This window comes from Carcharhinus amblyrhynchos, chromosome 2 (assembly GCF_965287045.1).
Source record: "Carcharhinus amblyrhynchos chromosome 2, sCarAmb.v2.hapA, whole genome shotgun sequence".
Lineage (NCBI taxonomy): Eukaryota > Metazoa > Chordata > Chondrichthyes > Carcharhiniformes > Carcharhinidae > Carcharhinus > Carcharhinus amblyrhynchos.
In genome coordinates this window covers 27,400,579-27,426,333 of record NC_137325.1, presented here as the reverse complement: position 1 = coordinate 27,426,333, position 25,755 = coordinate 27,400,579, and the positions used below count along the sequence as shown (strand labels likewise).

At 41.7% G+C, this 25,755-nt stretch overlaps 1 protein-coding gene across 1 annotated transcript; it reads left to right on the top strand.

Moving 5' to 3' along the window:
- Positions 1-3,045: 3,045 nt before the first annotated feature.
- Positions 3,046-24,645, top strand: aldh5a1 (aldehyde dehydrogenase 5 family, member A1 (succinate-semialdehyde dehydrogenase)). The gene is made up of 10 exons (XM_080203883.1): positions 3,046-3,442; positions 4,637-4,720; positions 11,819-11,989; positions 14,392-14,508; positions 17,049-17,192; positions 20,041-20,184; positions 21,811-21,969; positions 22,533-22,702; positions 23,515-23,573; positions 23,755-24,645. The coding sequence occupies exons 1-10, from the start codon at positions 3,152-3,154 to the stop codon at positions 23,958-23,960; spliced, it is 1,545 nt and encodes a 514-aa protein (XP_080060009.1). The 5' UTR covers positions 3,046-3,151; the 3' UTR covers positions 23,961-24,645.
- The last annotated feature ends 1,110 nt before the right edge of the window (positions 24,646-25,755 follow it).

Here is a 25,755-nt window from a genome sequence, read left to right as displayed (position 1 = left end):
CAAGACATTAATAAAACGGATGGCTTTTTAAAGACAATCAACAATCATTTCATGTCATCATTAGACTTTTAATTCCAGGTTTTTATTGAATTCAAATTTCATCATTTGCCGTGGTGGGATTTGAACTGGTGTCTCCAGTACATTACCCCAGGTCTCTGGATTACTAATCCAGTGATGATATCACTATCCCCATGTGATACATATGGACTATGACTTGTCATTTTCTTGAATCAATTTTGTAAATGCTATTTGTATAATCAAAACAATAAATTGATGAGAAAATTAAGCTGATGTGCAACTTGCCAGTTAAAACAGGACTTGAAGATGATCAAACTGAGACTGGTTTCCTCTGAGTGAAACTGACCTCTGCAAATCTATCATAGTGACTCTCTTACAGTGGTACTGAAATCCTTCTGGGTTAATGTTACTTTTTTGAAAAAAAAGTATTTATGCATTTTAGCAATGATCCAAAGATTCTAGCAAGTGTATCCTTGTTTACCAAATTATTTGTCATTTGGGATGTACAAGAATGACATGCAGGGAAAGATCAGCCTAGTCATTGAGTCTGCTCCAGATTGGAGAGGACCAGGGACCATATTTCTGAACTATGATTTGGTTAGCATTGCTGCCTCACAGTGCCAGGATCTCGGGTTCAATTCCCGGCTTGGGTCACTGTCTGTGCGGAGTCTGCACGTTCTCCTTGTGTCTGTGTGGGTTTCTCCCGGGTGTTCCAGTTTCCCTCCACAATCCGAAAGACATGCTGGTTAGGTGCATTGACCATGCTAAATTCTCCCTCAGTGTCCTCGAATAGCGGGGTTGGAATATAAAGGGAGACAATTATACTTCTGTAGTTAGCCCTTCAATCCGACCTTATGTGGAACATTGTTCAGTACGAGTCACCACCCCTCAGAAAGGATAGTGGAAAGGGGACAGAATGACCATGGGGGAGGCTTAAAAGGTAAACAATGAGGACAAATTGCCAAAAAGGTCATGCTTCTCTCAAACATAGAAGATTTGATCTGTGATCTAATCAAGGAGTATAAAATGATAAAAATTTTTATCACAAAGATAAAGTGAAACAACTTCCCCTGCCAACTGAATCCAGAACAAAGGGGCATATCTTAAGCATTTGTGCTACAATATTCAGGAACTAAATCAGGAGCTGTGTTTTTGCATGGAGTGTAGTAGGAATCTGGAATCTCCTGCTGAAAAGGTTGTGTCCTCTAAGTCAGTTGGAACTTTCAGGACAAAAAGTTTATTTATTAGTCACAAGTACGCTTACATTAACACTGCAATTAAGTTACTGTGAAAATCCCCAAGTCGCCACACTCCGGCACCTGTTTGGGTATACAGAGGGAGAATTTAGCATGGCCAATGCACCTAATCAGCATGTCTTTCAGACTGAGAGAGAAAACCAGAGCACCCAGAGGAAACCCACAAAAACACAGGGAGAAAGTGCAGACTCCACACAGACAGTGACCCAAGCTGGGAATTGAACCCAAGTTCCTGGCACTGTGAGGCAGCAGTGCTAACTGCTGTGCCATCGTGCTGTCCTAAAAATTGCAGCCATGGGAATAATGAGAATGTTGAATGTGAACACTTTAAGAAGCATTTCAAAAATAAAAGATTTTAATATCCAGCTTCATTCTTCCTAATGCCTGTATCACCTTTTTCTTAATCTGATTAAAATCTCAGTTACAATGATCTAACTCTACAGTAATAATTGGATTTGAAACACTTTCAGGAACGTTAAAGAGGCACTAAGGTTGAATGGTCAAATAATCCTTTCAATCGTTAACTGCTCATTTTAAATTTAATATCCTGCCCATTGTGAGTAAATGATGCCAGTTTGAGCTTTGCTTTTCTTATAAAGAACTCACACAGTACAGCATTGTTTGATTTTTTTGAGGAGCCAGCAACTATTCTGCATTAAAAAGCTGATTGGTAGTTAACAGGTAGGTGTACTTCAGTCAGCTGGCATGACTCGCTGGAACATTGAGAAAACATTTACAGTAATGCTTTATCTGTAAGTATGTAGTGATGAAAGAATTAATTGGTCACTGTTCGTATTCAGTTACAACTCTATGATTTGGAATTTGAACTAGTTCTATGCAACATGTATACTGCAAAAACTAAATGCAAAATGATTGGGACTTTTACCCAACATATATTCTTTACACCTCCAGTGCCAGGTAGTCTCCTTATAAATGCTGTTTGTTCTTTGTGTGACTGGCATATTATTGTAAGGTAGGAAACACATTTGCAGATCCTGTAAAACAGCAATGAAATAATGAGCTAACGATTTATTGTTCATGATATTGGTTAAGGGATAAATATAATTTCAGGACAGCAGTGAGTATTCCCTTGGTTCTCTCTGTACTGTACTGGCTGTTTTAGTCCTAGGAGCATGAAGGAGAGCAGTGAAAAGTTCCGGACTTTTAGAATAGGGTAATATCCAAGAACCCATGGATGGGAGAGAATGGTGGGGAGGGGGTATGGAGGGCAGGTGGCAAGAAAGGAAGGAAAGGGGTGACATTTTGGAGGAGTCCGTCCAATGCACAGAGGTGCAGCTCTTCCTCACACTTCTGAATTTGACTACAAAAATACAGTCTGCCCACTGCTGCTCACCTTTCCGCGCCAACTGTATTTTTACAGCATGTTACCTTGGGTGATTGGCTTACATACAAGCCTTCAATTATTCACATGACAGGTACGCTGCCAATCTACACCCTAGCTATTCTTGTAACACTGCATTCTGCACCCTCTCCTTTCTGTCGCTATGAATGGTATGCTTTGTACAAGCATACACAATACTTTTCATTATACACTAATACATGTGAAAATGTCAAATCAAATTTCAGCTGGCGTATTACGGAGGTTGGCATGAAGGTGCGCAAAAGGAGGTGCGATGGTCACCCAACACATTTTAGTGCCCACACTGCCCCACAAACACATGCCAGGGTGGGGGGCATAAAGTGCAGTGCAGTGAAAGTGGGGTGCTGGCTGGATGCTGGGGTGTCAGTGCAGTAATCCTTTTGTCCTGCAGGGGGGCTAGTTGTACGCCAGTGCCCGATTGGCCGGTGCCCGCTGGGAGGCGGGGTGACTCTTGCCCCCCACTCGCTGTCTCTTCGGTTTGCCCTCTGCGGGGACGATGTTGCGGGGGGTGAGGAGCGGAATGTGGGCGCTGACAGCGGCAGCGGGCCCCCGCCCTGTCCCCGGCAACCGGCTCCACTCCAGCCAGAGCGAGTCCGGCCTGCGCCGCTCGCAGGCTTACATCGGGGGCCGCTGGCTGGAGGCGGATGGCGGGGCTCGGTTCCCGGTGTTGGACCCGGCCACCGGGGAGCTGCTGATGGAGGTGGCGGACTGCGGCCCGCGGGAGGCCCGGGAGGCGGTGAAAGCGGCTCACAGCAGCTTAGCCAGCTGGAAAGCGGCAACCAGCAAGGTGAGAGCCGGGGTGGGGTGCGGGAGACTGACAGCGGCACAGGGCTGGGGCCCCCCCTCCGTCTCCCCCTCCCTCCGTCTCCCCCTGCCCCCGTCTCTCCCTCCCCCCCGTCTCTCCCTCCCCCCCGTCTCTCCCCTTCTCCCCCCCCCGTCTCTCCCCTTCTCCCCCCCCCCCCCGTCTCTCCCCTTCTCCCCCCCCCCCCGTCTCTCCCCTTCTCCCCCCCCCCGTCTCTCCCCTTCTCCCCCCCCCCCCGTCTCTCCCCTTCTCCCCCCCCCCCCGTCTCTCCCCTTCTCCCCCCCCCCGTCTCTCCCCTTCTCCCCCCCCCCCGTCTCTCCCCTTCTCCCCCCCCCCCCGTCTCTCCCCTTCTCCCCCCCCCCCGTCTCTCCCCTTCTCCCCCCCCCCGTCTCTCCCCGTCTCTCCCCTTCTCCCCTCTCCCCCCCCCCCGTCTCTCCCCTTCTCCCCCCCCCCCGTCTCTCCCCTTCTCCCCCCCCCCCCCCGTCTCTCCCCTTCTCCCCCCCCCCCCCGTCTCTCCCCTTCTCCCCCCCCCCCCCGTCTCTCCCCTTCTCCCCCCCCCCCCGTCTCTCCCCTTCTCCCCCCCCCCCCCCGTCTCTCCCCTTCTCCCCCCCCCCCCGTCTCTCCCCTTCTTCCCCCCCCCCCCGTCTCCCCCCTTCCCCGTCTCCCCCCTTCCCCGTCTCCTCCCCCCCTTGCCTCGTTGCCCCCCCCCTTGCCTCGTTGCCCCCCCACTTCATTTTGGCTTCATGTTGCAGTGTGCTGACTTTTCTTCCCTCAGGTCAGGCGATCCCAGTGTGTCATTGTGTCAAACTGCATTAGGTTTGACACTTAATAACTTTTATCAGTCACTGGCTGGGGGGAAATCAGCGGCATTGCAGTGCCAGGTGAGTTCTCATCAGCCTTGTTTCCTCTGCCAGTGAAGGAGGGCAGAGGCAATGTTTCCATCTGTTTGTAAACAGTAAATCTCAAAAACTAATTGACAGATGTCCGTGAATCCTGGTCCACCGATAGGGCCTGGTGGCTCAAGGAAGGACAGATTTGTTTTTGGCAAAATCCTTGGATTTTATTTAAAGGATCTGTTTCATAGAACCCCTACAGTAAAGAATGAGACCATTCGGCCTATTGAGCCTGCACCAGTATATATATCTTTCAGTTTGCTATTTTTGATTCTTCTGTTTTCAGGAACGTAGTAATTTATTAAGAAAATGGTACGATCTGATGCTAAAAAACAAAGATGAACTCGCAAGATTAATTACTGCAGAAAACGTAAGTGAAACACTAATGTGAGTAACTAATTGAGAAGACATTGTTCTTTAATATGATATGGTTATATCAGTTTTATCAAAGTAAATTAATCAGGGAAAGTAACGTATCCATTTCACTAACCGTTAAAATTTCGAAAGATTAAAGCAGTAAGTGGTGTGCTGTACGCACTATATACACACTGGTGTCACAATTGTGTCTCAAAATTTTTTATTGTGCTGAGGAATTCCATAAATTCAAAAGTAGTTGAGCAACTCAGGAATTGTGTAGGATATGAAACTCTTTAGCCAGTAGTAAATCTGAATTCTTACTAGCTTTGATGTGGTCACTGACACGCAACCTGTGCTGTGTTAAATCTTTGATGAAACAAGAGATTAATTGTGTGAGCCTGTTTTGTCTTCCTATGTGCATTATGAATGAAGATTGATTTAAATTACAGGTTAAAACTGGCTCTTTTATGCGATAGTGCTAATGTATAATCAAGCTGATATAAAAACCTGACTTTCAAAACTAACTGGATAGCATATACTTTTGGTTCCACTATCCCTAGACTGTCTCTCTGCTTGTCTGACATTCAGCATTGGCTTAGCAAAGATTTTCTCCCAACTAAATATTGACAACACTGAAGCCATTGTCTTCAGTTCTTGTCACAAATTCCGTTCCCCAGCCACTGGTTCCATTCCTCCCCCTAGCAACTAATTGAAGCTGATCCAAATTATCGTCAGATCAAAGCAAAATACTGCGGATGCTGGAATCTGAAACAAAAACAGAAAATGTTGCAAAATCTCAGCTTGTCTGACCGTATCTGTAGGAAGAGGTGTTTCAAGTCTGGGTGACCCTTTATCAAATTATGAACCTTGATATCATGGTTGGCACTGAGATAAGTTTCTGATCACATATCTACACCATCGTTAAGATTGCATATTGCTGTAACATCGCTTGACTATACCCTTGCCCTGTCCATGCCTTTATGTTTTTAGTCTTCTAATAAACTCCAGGTCATCCTTTAACAGCATACCATCTGTTAACTTGAGGTCATCCAAAGCTGCTGCCCATGTCCTAACTCACACTGACTTAAATAATTGTATTTCATTAACAGTAAATTTCCAGAGTTTAACCTGTTTCAGAAGATTCAGTTTAAATATTACATTGTCATTAGTACCAGAATTTGATGTACAGAGTTGGGGTGTATCCATGCATACAAGGCAAAAAAATGTTCTTCTAAGTACTGGTCAGTCTCCTGTCATATTGCACATGGTAATTTGCAGTCCTCAGTGATTTGTTTTCCCTACTGTATGTCATCAAGGGCTTTTCTGCACACCTTATGCTATTACATTCCTTTGTGCTCTTCCACCATTTCCTTATTGCCATCAGTAGTGCTATGACGTTTTCTTTTGATTTCGTGCTTGACCACTATTTTCTGTCTGCTTTGATGATGCTGACGCTAGCATCGCCTGTAACTAGTCATTCCTCACTCCTATTGACTTCCACCAAAACGCAGGTGATGAGTGGTTAGAAACCCTATCGCTGTCAATCTATTTTCTCCTCTTCTTCTCTGCACCCCCTGCCCTGGCCAAAACACACTGTCAAATTCTCTCTCCTTAGAGGCTTTGTTTCCTTTCAAAATCCAACTTGTTTAGTTTTTTATAACGAACATTAGAATGACGAAAGGCATTCTGTCTGCCTCCCTCTATCTGTATGTCTCACAGGTGTCAGGAATTGGAATATTTACATCTTCTGTCAGCGAATCAGGTGAGGGAACTGAAAACTTTGCACTTGCTTTAAAATTGAAATTGAGATTTTGGTTTGGAGCTAAGATTGAGGAAAAGATTTTTTCTACTTCATATACCTTCTGAAATTTCTAGTACTGTCTCTGTCTTTCTCTTGCGTGCAGACAAGGTCATACAACACTTTTTTTGTAAATTGAGTATAAAATGTCAAAAATGTATATAATCCTATCACTAAAATATGTTACATTAAAGCATAAGATGGCTTAGAATCATGAAGTCCTACAGTCCTACAGAAAGAGGCCATTCGGCCAAACAAGTCTGTATCGACCACAATCCTATCCAAGCCCTATCTCCATAACCATATATATTTACCCTAGCTAGTTCCCCTGACACTGAGACAATTAAGTACGGCCAATCCACCCGACTCGCACATCTTTGAAGTGTGAAAGGAAACCCACACAGACAGTGACTCAAGTTGGGAATTGAATCTGGGTTCCTGGCACTACTAGGCAGCAGTGATAACTACTGTGCCACCCTGCTGTCCCTGAACTTCTTGAAGTTTAGGCAAGGTTACACACTAATTTTATTCTGGCAACCTAACTGTGACTAAGCTAAGACAAGTTTAACAGTCGCTCATTTCAGTTTAATTTTTATTTTCATCAGGGAACACTTCAGATTGCATTGTACTGGTCAGCTTAAGTTTATAGTTTAGAGTCACAGAGGTTTACGGCATGGAGACAGGCCCTTTGGCCTAACTTGTCCACGCTGTCTTTGTTTTTAAACCCCTAAGCAAATCCCAATTGCCCACATCCCTCTATACCCATCTTATCCATGTAACTATCTAAATGCTTTTTGAAAGACAAAATTGTACCTGCCTCTGCTAGTATCTCTGGCAGCTTGTTCCAGACGCTCACCATCCTCTATGTGAAAAAATTGCCCCTCTGGATACTTTTGTATCTCTCCCCTCACCTTAAACCTATGCCCTCTAGTTTTAGACCCCCCTACCTTTGGGAAACGGTATTGACTATATAGCTGACCTGTGGGCTTCATTATTTTGTAGACCTCTAGAAGATCACCCCTTGGTCTTCTACACTCCAGAATTTGTAGCCCTTTTATTTGGTATCAGTGAGGTGTGGTTCTGGTTCACACAGCATAGATGTCACTCACTTTTTTTGTCCTTTCAAGGAATGTGAGCATCATTGGCTCTGTCGGCATTTATTGCCCATCCCTAATTGTCCTTGAGAAGGTGGCACTGAACTACTGGCTTGAATGGCTGCAGTCAATGTTGTGTAGTGTACCCACAGTGCTGTTAGGGAGGGAGTTCCAGGATTTTGACCCGCTGACGATGAAGGAACAGCAATATATTCCAAGTCAAGATGATGTGTGTCTTGGAACGGGAACTTCAGGTGGTGGTGTTCCCATGTGTCTGCTACCTTTGTTCTTTTATTGTGGGTTTGGAAAGTGCAGCTGAAGTAGCCTTGGCAAATTGTCAAAGTGCATCTTGTATATGGTGCACACTGCTGCCATCATTGGTGGTGGAGGGAATGAATGTTTAAGGTGGAGGGACTAGGGGGTTAATCAAACGTGCTGTTCATCTTGACGATGTTGAGCTTTCCAAGTATTGTTGCAGCTGAACTCATTTGGGCAAGTAGATAGCATTTCATTACACTTTTTGTAAATGGTGGAGTCAGGCGATGAAATACTCACTGCAATTTCCCACCTCTGGTCAGCTCTTGTAGCCATGGTATTTATATGGTTAGTCCAGTTTAATTTGTGTTCAATGCTAATCCCCCAGATGTTGATGGTGAAAGATTCAGTGATGGTAATGCTGTTAAATATCAAGGGGAGATTGTTCGATTGGAGATCGTTGGAGATGGCTGTTGCCTGGAATTTATGTAGCATGAGTGTTACTTGGCACTTAGCCCAAGTTTGAATATTGTACAAGCACATGGACATTTCAATATCTGAAGAGTGACAAATGGCATGAAACATTAGCAATCATTCTCATTTCTGATCTGATGATGGAGAGAAGGTAAGGTAATTGATGAAGCAGCTGAAGATGGTTGGGCCCAAGACACTAGCCTGAGGAGCTCCCGCATCTGTGTCCTGGGGTTGAGGTGACTGATGGTGAACAACCAGAATTGTCTTGCTTTGTGTCAGGTTTGATTCCAACCAGTGGAGAGATTCCTACCTACCTACTCCCGCCCCGCCCCCCCAACCCCCCCACAAATTCCCTAAAGACTCTAGATTCTGTATTCTGTCAGATGCTGCTTTGATCCTGAGGCCAAGCACACTCACCTCACCTCTTGAGTTCAGCTCTGTTTAGAGCAAGGCTGCAATTAGGTCAGGGCCAAGTGTCCCTGCAAGCAGGTTATTGCTGTGTGTGTAAGTGCCCCTTGATAGCACTGTCGACAATATTTACCATCGCTTTTCTGATGTTCAAGAGTAGATTGGTGGGGCAATTGAATTTATTTTTTTTTCTCCCTTTCATGGGAAGTGAATATTGTTGGCAAAGCCAGCATTTGTTGATATCACTGATTTCCTTTGAATTGAGTGGTTTGCTTGGCTATTTTAGAGGACAGTTAAGAATCAACCACGTTGCTGTGTCTCCAGAGACACAGGTAGGCCAGATCAAGTAAGTTTGGCAGATTTTCCTTCCCTAAATCTTTTTATAATAACCAATTATAATTGTCAAGGTTACAATCATAAATGCTTAGTTTTATATTGCAGATTAATGATTAATAGAATTCAGATTCCACCAGCTGCCATGATGGGCTTTGAACCCATGTCCCCCGAGCTCTAGCCTGGCCCACTGGGTTACTGGTCCAGATTATCAGTATAGATTGGCTAGATTACTATCTGGTCAGAGGATGTGAAGTCTGCAATTAGTGACCCATCTGATGTTACAAAGCCAGTCTACCATCTACATTAGACATTACTACTATGTCATTGTCTTCCCCTTTCTGTCGCCTGGCTGCCCTTTGTAAACCTGTTGGATTTTCGAAATCCAATCACCAATTTTCAACAGATCACTGTGGTTTGAAATGACAAATGCTTCAAGTTTAGATTGGAATAGCTTTCAACTGAAGGAAACTTGCACTTCATTACAGCCTTCGTCCAAACATAGACAACAATGCTGAATTCCAGAAGTGAGTGTGATTACCTTTGACAACAAAGCAGCATTTGACAATGTGTAGCATCAAAGAGCCCCAACAAAATGGGAATAGAAGGAAACCTCTCCAGTGGTTGGAGTCATTTCTGGTACAAGGGAAGATAGTTGTGTTTGTTGCTGAATCACCTGAGCCCAGAATATCCCTGCAAGAGTTCCTCATGGCAATATCCTAGTTCGAGCTATCTTGGTTCCTTCATCAATGATCTTCTCTTCACCATGTCCGCACACATCAAAACGTGGATGATATCCATACTTGCATTACTAAGTGACAAGTAACATTTCAGCCACACTGATGCCAGGCAGTAACTGTCTCCAACAAGAGAGACTCTAACCACTTCTTCTTGACTCTCGTCTGTCACTAAAGCACAGCATAACATCCTGGAGGTCACCGTTGGCGGGTAGTATAATTGGAACTGGACTGGGGTCGGTTTAGCTCAGTTGCTGGATAGCTGGTTCATGATGCAGAACAATGCCAACAGTCCACCTGTTCCCCATACCAGTTGAGATTATTCATGAAGGCTTGCCTTCTCAACTTTGTCCCTCGCCTGAGGTTGGTAATCCCCGAGTTAAATCGCTACTAGTCAGCCTTCACCTTCAGAAGGGTCATCTGGACTGTGGTGACTTTACCTTTACCTAACTGAAATAACCACATAAATACTGTGGCTGCAAGAGCAGGTCAGAGGTTGGATACTTTGGAATGAGTAACCCACCACCTGACTTCCCAAAGCCATTCCACCATCTACAAGGCAGGTGTCAGTTGTTCAATGGATCCGTTTGTCTGGGTAAATGCATCTCCAACGTTCAAGAAACACAATCCCACCCAGGACAAAGCAGCCAACTTGGCCAATTAGCAAGGTACAGATCATGTCAAAGGAACTCACCAAAGCTGCTTTGACGGTGCTTTCCAAACCCATGGACTCTACCACCTAGAAGAACAATGGCAGCAGATACATGGGGATACCACTGCCTGCACGGTGTTCCTCAAGTCACATACCTTCCTGATGTGGAAATATATCACTATTCCTGGATATCTGGCTCAAAATCCTGAAATTTCCTACCTGTTGGTGCTGCATGTGGATACATCGCATGAACTGTACTGGTTCAGGAAAGTGGCTTGCCCACTATCTTCTTGAAGACAGTTGGGGATGGGTAATAAATGCTGGCCTTGCCAGTGACACCCATATCCTCTTATTAAAGGGAAAAAGGAACTAGTAGCACTAACATTTCATTGGCTATCATATGAAAGGCATTGTAAGATAATAGGTATAGTACTCGAAGAACTGCACTTACATTAATTGTTGAGGGTGGTTAAATTGAGGTTAAGTGGATTTACAAAATGCCCAGGGCTCCCAATGGACTGGCGTTCCATGTGGTATCCAATGTGACCAAGTGAGATTAGCACCTCACAGTTGACCCTGTCTCTTTCTCATGTTTAAAGCCTGAATTTAGATTTGTACTCCAGTGTATCATTCATGTGAAGTCCAAATTATTTTGCATTTAATAGTAAACAGGACTACCATGATATTATTATGCATCGGTGGCAAAGTACAATGTCTGGAGTATTGATGCATCATTCTCGAAACATGATGTATAGTTTTACACTTGTAGAGCTTTAACTTTGCTGGATTGTGTGTTAATATCTGATCCCTGAACCAGTTTGTAAAGCTGAATTTAGTTTTTTTTTCAATCTAGAGTATGTGCCCCCTATGTTCTGCATCCAATATAGAATATAAGAACCAGGAGCAGGAGTAGGCCATCTGGCTACTTGAGCTTGCTCCGCCATTCAGTAAAATTATGGCTGATCTTTTCATGGAATTCACTCCACTTACCTGCCCGCTCAGCTTATTTCCTTTACTGTTCAAAAATTTATCTACCCTTGCCTTAAAAACATTCAATAAGGTAGCTTTAACTGCTTCACTGGGCAGGGAATTCCACAGATTCACAACCCTTTGTGTGAAGAAGTTCCTCCTCAACTCAGTCCTAAATCTGCTCCCCCTTATTTTGAGGCCATGTACCCTAGTTCTAGTTTCACCCGCCAGTGGAAACAACTTCCCTGCTTCTATCTTATCTGTCCCCTTCATAATCTTTTATGTTTCTGTAAAATCTCTCCTCATTCTCCTTGTGTTGTATATACTTATATATTTGATTTTTGCAACTTTTTAGTAGAAGTCCTAACTCTTTGTAAATTGTCCTCTTTAGGGAAAACCATTGAAAGAAGCCTTGAGTGAAACACTGTACGCTGCATCATTCTTGGAGTGGTTTTCAGAAGAAGCTCGTCGAGTGTATGGTGATGTTGTACCTACTTCTTCCCCTGACCGTAGGATCCTAATCCTGAAGCAGCCAGTAGGAGTGGCAGCTGTTATAACTCCTGTGAGTATTACGCATCAAGCTGCCTGTTTGCAGTGTTACATCATTGATGCCTTGGTAGATGGAAAACTTATTTATGATATGTTTGGATCTAAGTTTCCTTTCATGTACTGCAAATTGCCTGTGGTGTATATGTTATAGCCAAATCAAATTAATGCCATACTATTAAGGGGTCACACGTGTAAAAGTTTTAATCCTGGAAGATTATAATTTGGATGTATGCTACCTGACTAGAGCATGATGATTTGCTGTTAATCACTCTGCTAATGACCATTGTCCTGGGTCTGACAAACATAATCTTAACTCAGGATACCGGGGAATTTAGAACACGTTATGTGGTTCTACTGCTGGTGGTGTGCCTCACTGGTTGAGATATCACCGAATGTGAAGTTATGAGTTAAAGCCCCATTTAAAGACTTGAGCGCATAATTAAGTGCAAACAGTATTGACGGAGTGCTGGATCATCATGAATGATGTCTTCTGGGCAAGAGTTCAAATGGAGCTCCTTCTGCTATGTTTGCATTCGACTTAATGCTGCCTGTTCTTCTTCAAAACAATGTATAAACGTTTTTTTGAAAAGCACGAGGTTGGCTAGAGAAAACTTTGGACCTATAATTTCCAATAAAGGGAAATTTTCATGCAGAGGACGTGGCTAAAGTATTAAATAAACACTTTACATTTGATGTTACCAAAGAAGTGGATAATATCAAAGTTACACTATAGAAAAAAGAAGAAAGTTATGGGCATCGTCTTGATAGAGAGTTTGTATGAAAAAGACTAGCATTACTGAAAGTTTCTAATTCACCTGGTCCAAATGAAATACATCCTAGCTTGTTGGGAGAATCAGCAGTAGAGATAGCAGATAGATCTGTCACATCCTTTCAGCTCTGAATGAATGCATCAGTAGTGCTGGAGAAACAGAGGGCTTGTAATCTTATATCACTGTTCAAGAAATTGGAGAAGGGAGATTAGTCAGGAAACAACAGGCCAGCCAATCTAACATTGGTGATATGGGAGTTATTAGGAATGATTACCAAGACCAAAATAAACCTTTATTTGGAAGGATATGGGCTAATCAAGGAGAGCCAGCGTGGACCTGTTCCAGGTAAAATCATGTCTAACTAACTTGAATAAATCCTTTGAGGTAGCAAAAAGGTTGTCAAAGTAGTTTTGCCAATGTATATATGGATTTTTGGAAGGATTTCAGCTTGTTAAGGTTGAAGCCTCAGTAATTAAGGGGGAAGTGTTGGCACGGATCTGGAAATGGCTCAGTGGCTGGAGTAGAGGGTGAATGGATATTTTCCAGTCTGGGAAATGGCTTGCAGTGATGTTCCACAAGTATCAGTTTTGATTCATTATTTTTCTCAATTTTTATGAACAACTGAGCCTCTGGCCTAGGCAGCAGCATTACAAAGCTTGCAGATGGTTCAAAAATTGGCAGCATTGTAGATCGTAGTGAGGATAGATAGAGACGTAAATGTGGCATAGACAGGATGGTGAAGTGGGCAGAAATGTGACAGGCAGAGTTTAGTGTGAAAAAGTGGTGTGTTATATGTCCATGGAAAGAAAATATATATGGAACAATTTTGAAAAGTTTGGCTGCCTTGATGGCAGTATCCATCCATCCATATAGGAGACAGAGCAATGTATAAAATTGCTAAGAGACTTGACAGGGTAGATGCTGAAAAAATATTCCCCCTGGCTGGGAATCTAGAACATGCAGTCACAGTGTTAGAATAAGGGGTCAGCCATTTTACACTGAGTTGAGTAATTTACTCATTCAGGAGAATTATGAATCTTTAGAATTCTTTATCCCCGCATCTGTTGATGATCAGTCATGTGGCTGTACTGCTCAGAGGGCACCGGGCAGTGCTAAGGGAGCAGGTTCTGGTGGAGGACAGGGCCTCTGGGGGCAATTGGTAGGGGATGAGATGTCTTGCTGCCACTCTGCATTTGGTTTGAGTGACGGGGGGTGGGGGTTGTCAAGAGATCAGGGTTGCTGGGGGAGGGGGGTTCGAAGCGTGTTTGGAGGGCCAGCAATGGGGGCCTTGGAGCTGGCCAACGATCGGGAGGCCGGCAGTGGGGGCTACTGTGCATGCGCCAATCTCCGCTATGACAGATCAGCGCGTGTGCAGTGGCCCGCTCAGCACTATGCTGCTGGCCTCTCCAGTGGGAATAGGCCCTGCCCCTGATTTTCAGCATGATTCACGCTGAGGCACTCTGCAGTGCTCAGAGTGTAGGAGGTTCATCTTGAAACTCCCGCTGAATAAATCAATGGAATTTACTCTGGGTTTTTACACAAATTTGACACTTGGAATTTTGGGGGGGAAAATCACCCTTGTAACCTTCAACAGAGTAAACTAATTTACTCTGAAACTGTCTAATTCATGTTATTTTATTTATAGTGGAATTTTCCCAGTGCTATGCTCACAAGAAAGGTTGGGGCAGCCTTGGCAGTCGGTTGCACAGTAGTGGTGAAACCAGCTGAAGATACTCCACTATCTGCATTGGCATTGGCGGAGGTAAGTTATACCGGATACCCACCTGAGGAAGGAGCAGCGCTCCGAAAGCTTGTGATTCCAAATAAACCTGCTGGACTTTAACCTGGTGTTGTGAGACTTCTTACTGTGCCCAGCCCAGTCCAACGTTGGCATCTTCACATCAGAAATACATAGAGCAGTTATTAACAAAACCAAAATTAATTGAAATCTTGGATTTGATGTATCACGGAAAAGGGAAAAAAAAGGACCAAATGCACTGATATAACCTTCAATTAATCTCAGTCCCGTGTAATCCTCCCATCAATTATCTTCTTGGCGATGCAGAACACAAGAGACCTTTAGCCAATTTAGGCAAATTCTTGTCAACAAATCCTCTGGTTGTGAATATTTATATATATTACTGTTTTAATCCCAGTTGATGTTATAACTGGGGGAAGGTCCCAGAATGGAAGCCTGGCTCAAAAGATTGTAACTTTTTTTAAAGAAAATGTGGAAGAATAGAGACACAGGACCGCTAATTAACTTTTAACAAGAAGAGAAAAAAATTATTAAACATTACGAGGTTGATTATAATGCAATATTCTTTTATGACCCCTTAGCTTCACAAATACATACAAATTTTAAGGTTAACACAGATTAGAAAGTATATCTTCAGTTATAGTAGTCACAGTAACATGTAGTCCCTTTCACCCCACAGGCTGCCTGTGATCAGACACACACTCTACTCTGAACCTGAGTAAATCTTTGTTGATTTCTCCTCAAAATCCCCATATGATTCTTGCACCATGAGCCACCTTGTTTCACTGAACTCCAGCTTCCACACAAGTGATTTCAAATTCCACTTTCAAAAAGACACTTCCAAATCTTTTTTTAAGCAGTGCTTTCCTTCAGCTGCTTCCCATCAAAGTTTCTCTTTCAGGTTTAGCAATTCCTTCTTCAGGATTGGGCCTTGACTATTGCACAAACTCTTCAGTTATTTTAACCATTGATTCCCAGATTGTATTAAGGTGACCTCAAATCTTTGATTTACTTCTGGAGTCTATTTTTCTACTTTAAATCTGGATACTACAATTGTCTCTTCAATTCAGAACACTTTATGTGCTTTTCCCTTGAATTCTCCTGAACAGTACCTTGCTCAACTTCTTGGTACCTGTTCCCTTAACTTCAGTCTTCCTTAGACAATCTTTCTGCCCTGGTCCTCTGGTTGTCTTGACTTTGTCTGGTTCTTTGGGAAATCTGTCTTTTTTGCAATCTCCTTGTTCTGTCCAGCTTTTCTTCTGCAAGAATTGAAAGATGCTCTCTCCCTGATCTCCCATCTCCAACTGCCGATATATCTAGCTAAAAACTAAACTCAAAAAGCCGTTGTACCTTAAAAGGTGCCCCAGTTGCTCAGAAACAACTTCATGCTTCTGCCAGCTTTTATTTACTTTTCACGCCATAACTTCTCTAAACATGATAGAAGCAGTTCGAATCGAAACCAAAACCCACATGTATATGAACATCTTTGCCCAGCATGAATCTAACTCTAGGTGTACCCTTCCTTACACAGCAACACTAAATTAAACTCACTTAGAACTATACCTTATTTCTAACATTTACCAACACAAATCCTTTAAAACTACCTTTGTTTTTCTGATATTAGAGCAAAGGTGATATTAATCAATTAGTAAATTGCCAAACAAAACTTCTACACTAGTGCTGGGTTGGGGCTGATTTTCAGTGGTTAAGCTGTTGATTTCTGTTCAGTGGGAGAAGGGAACAACCAAAAAGACAAAGAGGTTTTGCCTTCTAAAGCTGGTGTCAGAAACTTCAACAGTGCTAACTTTAAAAGCAAAGACAGCTCATAAACCAATTTATTGGTTTCCAGTTGGTCCTCACCTCAATAGTTTATCATTTCACCTTCTGGAATTGGAAATGTGTTGGCACCTTCAAGGTTACGTGTAACATGGCTGTTATCTTAGCATCCTGAGTTACTTAATTGATTTCAGGTAGCAATGGTAATTGTTGTAGGAAACTCCAGGGTCACTATGAGAGTGACCAGTTAGAGAACAAGCAGTCTAACAAAGCTATGTAACAAAACTTTTTTACACTAATTTCCCCTTGAACCAGCACTAACTCACAAGACAGATCATCTTTTTTCTTCCGCAGCCTAACAAACCCTCTTCATGGTCTTTTAAAGAATTGCCCTTACCAGAGGAGTGAAAAAAAGTTTAATTATGTGTTTATATTTACTTATGCATTTGTGTGTGTCTCTATATTGTGCCCAGAATTAACATCACCTATTGGGTATCCATCTCAAAGTTTGCCCAGAAAGATTGTGCATAAAGCTAGTTTTATTTTGAATCATGGAAAGAGATAACCATGGAGTTAAATCACTCCAGATGTATGGATCATATACAAGACATGGACGAACTAAGTCAAATATTTATATTTGTATAAAATTCAGCTTTTAAAAAAGCTGACTTTTCAAGTCCACTGCAAAGTGGAGGGCTTCACTTAATTCCAGGGGTAAATGTTTCTCAAAAGTAATTTCATTGCAATGATATTTCTTCTTTCTGTAGCTTGCAGATCAGGCTGGAATTCCTCCAGGGGTTTTTAATGTAATCCCCTCTTCCAAGTCCAAAACGCCAGCTGTAGGAGAGGTACTTTGTACAGACCCTCTTGTTGCTGCAATCTCTTTCACTGGTTCCACAGCTACTGGGAAGGTGGGTATTTTGGTGCACGATGGTAAAGCCAATGTTTATTGATATGTCTTGTTACGTTGCTGATAATTTGTTTGCAAAGTCTTTGATGCAAAATCTTTTGGAAACATTCAGTTGTGGCAGCACGTGAGAAGCAGATAGGATGCTGTGTTTCATTTTAATGCTGGAATCAGTTGCTGAGATGCACAGATTTAATAGGCTGAGATTTGTCAAACCCTTGGATTACATGTGAGCAGACTGTATTGGACTTGCTCATTTTAACCATTGGAATATACTTCATTAATCATGTAAGAAACAGGATCTAATGGTGTGACTCATTGCACAAGCCTATATAATGTATGCACCTGAAGTAACTTGAAATAAAGTGTATGTATTATGTCAACTATTGTGATTTGACCTACTTTGAATAGCCTAAACACTAACAAATAAATAAGAAAGCTATCCCATAGCTACTGAATAATCTGGTCAACAAAGTGGTATAGTACTCCAGGGATGTATTATCCAGTACTGTTGTTATCCCTATTTAAACTTGGCTGGTTGTCCAAAATCGGGTATGTGAATTCTGGAAAGAAGGTGACAAGGCAGCTACCCTGTGATCTCGCCGTGGTATTCTTAATTTGCATGATTTGTTTCATGAAACTGCAATTTTATCCATGTTCAGGCAGTTAAAAGTATATTCTGGCAGAATTCACCACATGTTCAAAGATGCACATGCAAACACGCAGCTATGTGCATATCTGTATGTACCTGCATAAAATACTATTGCTATCCAGACTACTCGTTCACCTTCACTCAAGTTCAAGACTTTCCAGCTTATAATTTACCAACAGCTTTAAGACTGGATCAACATCATCATCATCAGCAGTCTGTACGACTATGACTGGTGATTACTTCCTTTCCTACTGCTTCAGTGCCTAGTGATTTCATTCCACTCATCCACAAGCTCCCTCCTGTGGCACCCTTTCTGTGGTTTCACTCTTGCCTGTATTAACACTGCTGTTTATAGGTTCTCTGGTTATTTCTCCTTCCCCCATCTGCACAGTTATTTCTGAACAATCCCCCAAGCACCCATCCTAATCATCATCATTCATGTTCTGTCACTTGTGGATGTAATCCACAAGCACATCAACGCCAGCAGTATGCCTCAGGGATTAGTGCTGGGTCCACTGTTATTTGTCATTTATATTAATGATTTGGATGAGAATATAGGAAGCATGGCTAATAAGTTTGTAGATGACACCAAGATGGTGGCATAGTGGACAATGAAAGAAGTTATCTCCGATTGCAACGGGATCTTGATCAATTGGGCCAGTGGGCTGACGAATGGCAGATGGAGTTTAATTTAGATAAATGCAAGGTAATGCATTTTGGTAGATTGAACCAGGGCAGAACTTTCTCCATTAATGGTAGGGTGTTGGGGAGAATTACAGAACAAAGAGATCTCGGGGTACAGGTTCATTGCTCATTGAAAGTAGAGCCACAGGTGGATAGAGTGACAAAGAAAGCATTCAGCATGCTTAGTTTCATTGGTCGGAACATTGAATACAGGAATTGGGACGTCTTGTTGAAGTTGTACAAAAATTGGTAAGGCTATGCTTGAAATATGGGTGCAGTTTGGTCATTGTAACTCCCAGACACTCACCATCCTCTGTGTGAAAAAATTGCCCCTCTGGACCCATTTGTATCTCTCCCCCCTCACCTTAAATGTAAGCCCTCTATTTTAGATTCCCCTACCTTTTGGGAAAAGATATTGACTATCTAGCTGAGCTATGCCCCTCTTTATTTTATAGACCTCTGTAAGATCACCCCTCAGCCTTCTATGCTCCAGAGAAAAAAAGTCCCAGTCTATCCAGCCTCTCCTTGTAACTATTATAGAAAGAATATTATTAAACTAGAAAGAGTGCAGAAGAGATTTACTATTATGCTACCTGGACTTGATGGTTTGAATTATAAGGAGAGGCTGGATAGATTGGGACTTTTTTCCTCTGGAGCGTAGAAGGCTGAGGGGTGATTTTGTAGAAGTCTATAAATAATGAGGGGCACAGATCAGCTAGATAGTCAATATCTTTTCCCAAAGGTAGGGGGAGTCTATAACTAGAGGGCACAGGTTTAAGGTGAGAAGGGAGAGATGCACAAAGGTCCAAAGGGGCAATTTTTTCATGTAGACGGTAGTGTCTGGAACAAGCTGCCAGAGGTAGTAATAGAGGCGAATACGATTTTGTGTTTTAAAAAGTGTTTAGACAATTACACGGGTAAGATGGGTATAGAGGGATATGGGCCAAATGGGGGCAATTGGGACTAGCTTAGGGGATTTAAAAAAAAGGGCAGCATTGACAAGTTGGGCTGAAGTGCTTCTTTCCATGCTATAAACCTGTATGACTCTATGATTAGAATCTCCTAACTTTTCCTTACTGATGCTAGTTATTCTAAGTTGTCAGAGTTGAACTTTGTGTTATAAGTTTCAAGTAGAAAGAGCTTTATAATACAAGTTATTGTAAGTGAAGGGAATTTTTCCAAGCGTGACAGGAGTTTTTTTAAATGCCATGAGGATAATTTTAAAATGGTGAGTATAAGTGAGGGCAGCTTTATAAATGGAAACTTAAAATTAGTACACAGTTTGTTATTGCTAAAATGAAAGAATATTGATTTGATTTGCCATGTCAACCTACAAACTGGCTATTTTATTTTGGTGAATGATTAGGGAGTCAAGTGTTCCCTGTGCATTACAAAATCAGAACCAGTTCTTGATCGTTTTATTAACGTATGCACAGAGAAAGCTCTTGCCTCCACCCTTCCTATAGATTGAAATAAAAAAAAAAGTGTTTTGACAAGCTACAGTTATGCCTTACAGATCCTCCTGCGTCAAGCATCTGACACTGTGAAGAAGGCTTCTATGGAACTGGGTGGACTGGCTCCATTCATTGTTTTTGACAGTGCTGATCTAGATAAAGCTGTCGCTGGCGCCGTGGCCTCCAAGTTCCGAAACTCTGGACAGGTGAGTAGCTTGAGACAGATATCAGATCAAGAGTTTTGAATTAAAGGATCCTTTGCAGAGCACCTTTACTCGTTAAGAAATGGAAGTGTATCCCCAAATTAACAGTTGAAAACGCTCCTCAGTTGCTCTTCCACTATACTTTCAGAAACTTTGTTTAAAGGCGCAGATCAGGATACTTTGTGAAACACTCCCAGACATGGCACTCTAGAAGAAATCCAAATTGCTCACAGGCTAACCAAGCTAACCTTCAGTGGGTCAAGAAGATGGTTCACCATCACTTGAGAGGAACTTTGCCAGCAATTCCCATACTCTTGACAGTTTTTTTCTAAGCTGTTTCATTTTTCCTGGACATTCGAATGCCATAATTCTTGATATTCCATTTAGTCTGGCCTATAAGCAAATGCCTTGCCCTTTTAATCTTGACACAATTTGTCTGTGGTCAATTACCATCAACCTCATATGGTTTCAGTAAGGTAGTTTAAAAATTTTTGGTTGCTGGGGTAGGGGGATGTTTGAGGTGATCAGAATGATGATGGCTTTGGAGATTGATGCAAGTTCTGTTAACAGCAAAAGTACATTTACAATATCAAACCCATATAACTCTGAGTTGTTTCAGGAGCAAAGTCAAAGGCAGCAATATTGCTCATGTATAAAGGTGATTGATGGAATTCAAAGTGGTAGGAATGATTCCTGAGCTTTAGTTTAAAGTTTATTTATTAGTGTCACACGTAGGCTTACATTAACACTGCAGTGAAGTTACTGTGAAAATTCCCTCGTTGCCACACTCTGGCACCTGTTCGGGTACACTGAGGGAGAATTTAGCATAGCCAGTGCACCTAACTGGCGCATCTGATAACATCCTTTGTGCACACTAACAATTGATTATTATATTAATGACAATTGGTATTTCATTGAAATTCCTTTAATCTTTTATCTCATTGTCTTTGGCTATATGATTATGTACTTAAGGGCTTAAAATTTTCTTTCCAAAATGAAATCCCCACTCCTATTTCTTGTAGGCCAGTAGGCAAGCTTGGTCTCCATTTAGCCCCTTATATGTGTGATGGAGGCCCAGACCACTTTCTATCATTCTCTAGCAACCTATAGAAGTTAAAACAAATCATTGTGCTAATCCCCAGGGATCCCATCCTTTCTGTTTTGATCATAGGGATATGAAAAAGCTCAAGATTTTAAAGACGAACACTTAAACACTCACTGATTTTCATTATCTAGAACTAACACCATAAAGATATTCACAACCATACTGTAGTTGTTTAGCTGATACTGATTCTAACTTCTGCTTTATACCATTTTTTTCAGTCAGATGTATATTAACCTCTCATAATTCAATCATTTTTGAGCTCTGAAGCAAATTCAAGATTATCAGCTATTTGTGTTCTGTAATTTATGGTAGTCAACTATTGGTTTTAATTCCTAAAAGCTACTGTAATACTTTAGAAATAGCCCCGTGCTTATCTATTGGAGCAATTTAGTTATTTTTCCACTTAGTGAGGCAGTTCCATTAGCTGTCGTACCTGAACACCATTCATTGCTGCCTGGAATCTGACTTGTGCTGCATATCCGAATATTGACATTTTGTTTCTTTTGATTCCCGCTGGAATGCAGACTTGTGTCTGTGCAAATCGGTTCCTAGTGCAAGAAGGAATCCACGATTCTTTTGTAGAGAAGATGGTGAAGGCTATGAATCAAGAATTGCGTGTTGGGAATGGATTTGATGAGCAGAATACACAGGGTCCCCTCATCAATGAAAGAGCTGTGCAAAAGGTAACAAGCTACCTGTATTCAATCAAGGCAATCCATGTTAACAACTGTAGCTAAAATAGCTAACGTTAGCTCAAAGATTTCCAACGGTTTTTATTCATTCATTATTTCTTCAGAAACTGTTGTCAGAATTAAGGGAACCTGCACCAATTTTTCCAAATTAACCAACAATAAATTGCATTCATTCAGCACATCTAACATAGTGAAATGCCCCAAGGTCATTAACAGGAAATTTCCAAACATAATTGGACATTGGACATTGAACCATGTCAGGAGTTATTGGAACTGATGACCATAAATTTAGTCAGAAAAGGAGGTTTTAAGATGTATCTTAAAAAGATGAGATAAGGAATCTAGGAAGGATCTAAACAAGTGAAAGCATGACTGTTAATGAAGGGCTAAGGTAAATAAATAATGGAGCTAAGAAAGTCCAGAGTTGGAGAAATGAAAGATTGAAGGCTGTGATTGGTTATGGTCATAGGAAGTGGGGTAGATCGTGAAGGGATTTGAATTCAAGGATAAGAGATTTTAATTTTTAAACACTATCTCTTAATTCTCTGTCCCAGGTCGAAAGTCAGATACGTGATGCAACGTCTCGTGGTGCCTGTATTGTGACTGGGGGAAAGCGACACAGTTCTGGAGCAACATTCTTTGAACCAACTCTTCTTTCTAACGTCACAACAGACATGCTTTGTGCACAGGAGGAAACGTTTGGACCTTTGGCACCTGTTCTTAAGTAAGGAAATGGTCAATTAGAAGTATTTACAGGAAGCGGGTGTGAGGAATTGTAGTCAAGGAGAAGCTGTAGGAGTTTGTGGATATTGGTCCATAAACTATCCGTGAAAAGGGATACCAAGAGGTCGAGGGAAAGTCAGAAATGTAACCAAGGGAAGGATGAAAATTGGAGGCAAATTTGAAATTGTCCAGTTTCAGAGCAAGAGTACAAATTGACAACAATGCATTGTGTACTGGAGAAGGAGGTGCTGGAGGGAAATTGAACAAAGATCCTTCCATATATCTTATTAGAAGGAAGTCATGGCTGGAATCCACTTGAGTTCCCATTTGGGTTTAAACTTGTCACACCTCTTCCATTCATCATAACTGGAAGAAGCTAATTGACCTGAAATGTTAACTGTTCTCTTTGCACAGATACTGTCAGACCTACTGGTTATTTCCAGCATTTTCTCATTGTGCTATCTCCTACTACGAAAGAAATTCCATGTGTAAATAGATCTATAATTCGATTCATTCAACATCTCCCTTGTATATGCACAACTCCCCACTTCCCCATCAACAAGGTTCCTGCATTTATTGTAAAAGGTATTCTGAAAAACAAACAAACATTATTACTTGCCATTATTTGTATCACCCTCATTGTGATCTATCATGCACTGCCTGGAAGAGTAGTAGAAACAGATTTAATTGCATCTTTCTATATAGAGGCAAATTTACAGGCCTCTGGGGAATGAGAAGGACGAATTGAACAGCTCTAAGAGCTGGCATGTAAGGCTGAATGGCATATGATGCCATTTATTTTTGTGCTTGCAGGTTTCAGACTGAGGAAGAAGCTGTAACTATAGCCAATGCTTCCAATGTGGGTTTGGCTGGTGAGTACATTAGTGAGGCATGACCCCATAGCCTTGCTTTAAAGCAAAGCTGAATAAAAATAAAATTGTCCACTTCCTGTTTTGACTGAGTCAAGAAATTGTTTCTTGCTTGATAGGATAACAACATTTCTTCCAACTTTATCCAGTCACTAGTGAACTTTATTATTTTCTACCATTCCAGGCTACTTTTACTCCAGAGATCTTTCTCAGATTTGGCGGGTTGCTGAACAACTTGAAGTTGGAATCGTTGGTGTGAATGAAGGACTGTTATCAACCCCTGAGGCACCTTTTGGAGGAGTTAAACAGTCCGGCCTTGGGAGAGAAGGCTCCAAATATGGTGTCGATGATTATTTGGAAATCAAGTATGTATGTTTTGGAAATTTATAAGACTAGAGAAATAAATATTAAAACCACAACATCAATCACTGCCGTTATCTGTGAACTTACTTGAAAACAATAAGTTTACATTATCTAATGAAATAATGCTGATGATGTGGCACTTTTTAAACATTTACTGATCATGTTCCAGAGTAGAGGCAAAAATATCCCTGGTATCTGAATTGTTAAGGTAAATTCAATCTATGATTTAACTGTAGTTTAGTTCCTCACCTTTCTGGACACATTAAACATAGAATGCTTAAGCACAAATACTGCTTTATATTACAACATTTGTGTTTCTAGAGTGTTTGTAAACACTGTTGCACCAGTTTAGGATCAGTTGGTGTAAAGTGTCTGTTTCTGAATTTTAACTTCTAATTTCTATTATCTAATTGTTAAAAATGTTGAATTAAAAATCAGTATTTTAGCTATGTGCAATACTGTGACAATTACAAAACATTTAATTTTTTTGAGTTTCTTATAATTGCCAAGTATCTTTGTGTCAAATCTGTAAATTGTTTATATTTGGTCTGTAACCATGAATTATGTCATTTAATAATCCAAATTAGTTACATGTGGAACAAAGATCCATTGACCTAATTCCGTTATAGATGTATAAATTGAATCTCATTAATACCTTGTTATAGTTATATTAAGCTATGTGTCTTGAGGCAATAAATTTTTAAGAAATGTACATGATGTTGAACACTTTGTTCTTTACCCTAAGTTAATTACTAAGTTTAGTTATAATCCGTTTTCTGTTGGACAAAGTCAAATTGCCAAAGAACATCAAATGGTAGGTTAACTCACCTTAGGAATGTTAAATGTCTTTGAAAAGACAGCCATCATAACTGGGAGGAATGAAAAGGTTTTTGGAATATCTATTTAATGTAGGGACATCTGCTATTAGCCTCTTTTATATTCATTAAATATGGGTAAACACAGTTATGGCATAGCAAACCATCCACTTTATTTTTCTGTAACCACCTTCACATCTCTGCACTCTTAATTTGACCTCAAGTACGTTTTTTTATATATAGCTTATTGAGAGCAGTGTCTTCAACTACCCAATGCCCTAAACTCTGAAATTTCCTTCCTAAACCATTCCACTTCTCGATGTCATTCTAGAACATAAGAAATAGGAGCAGGAGTAGGCCATCTAGCCCTTCGAGCCTGCCCCGCCATTCAATAAGATCATGGCTGATCTGTCGCTGCTCAGTTCCACTTTCCCGCTTTCTCCCCATAACCCTTAATCCTCTCTCTTATCAAAAACCCATCAACCCGCGTCTTAAAAATATTTAGCGAGGCAGCCTCCACCACTTCAACGGGCAGAGAATTCCAGAGATTCACCACCCTTTGAGTGAAGAAGTTCCTCCTCAACTCCGTTCTAAACCGCCCCCCTTTTATCTTGAGGCTGTGCCCCCTAGTCCTACTGTCTTTTTTGAGCAGGAAGAGTCTCTCCACCTCTATCCTATCCATCCCATTCATCATCTTATAAGTCTCAATGAGATCTCCCCTCATCCTTCTAAACTCTAACGAGTACAAGCCCAGTTTATTCAGCCTCTCCTCATAGCTCAACCCCCTCAACTCCGGTATCAGCCTAGTAAACCTCCTCTGCACTCCCTCCAAGGCCAAAATATCTTTGCGCAGGTGCGGCGCCCAAAACTGCACACAGTACTCCAGCTGCGGCCTCACCAATGCCCTATACAGCTGCAGCAAGACCTCCCTACTTTTATATTCAATCCCCTTCGCTATGAAGGCCAGCATCCCATTCGCCTTCCTGACCACCTGCTGCACCTGCAAG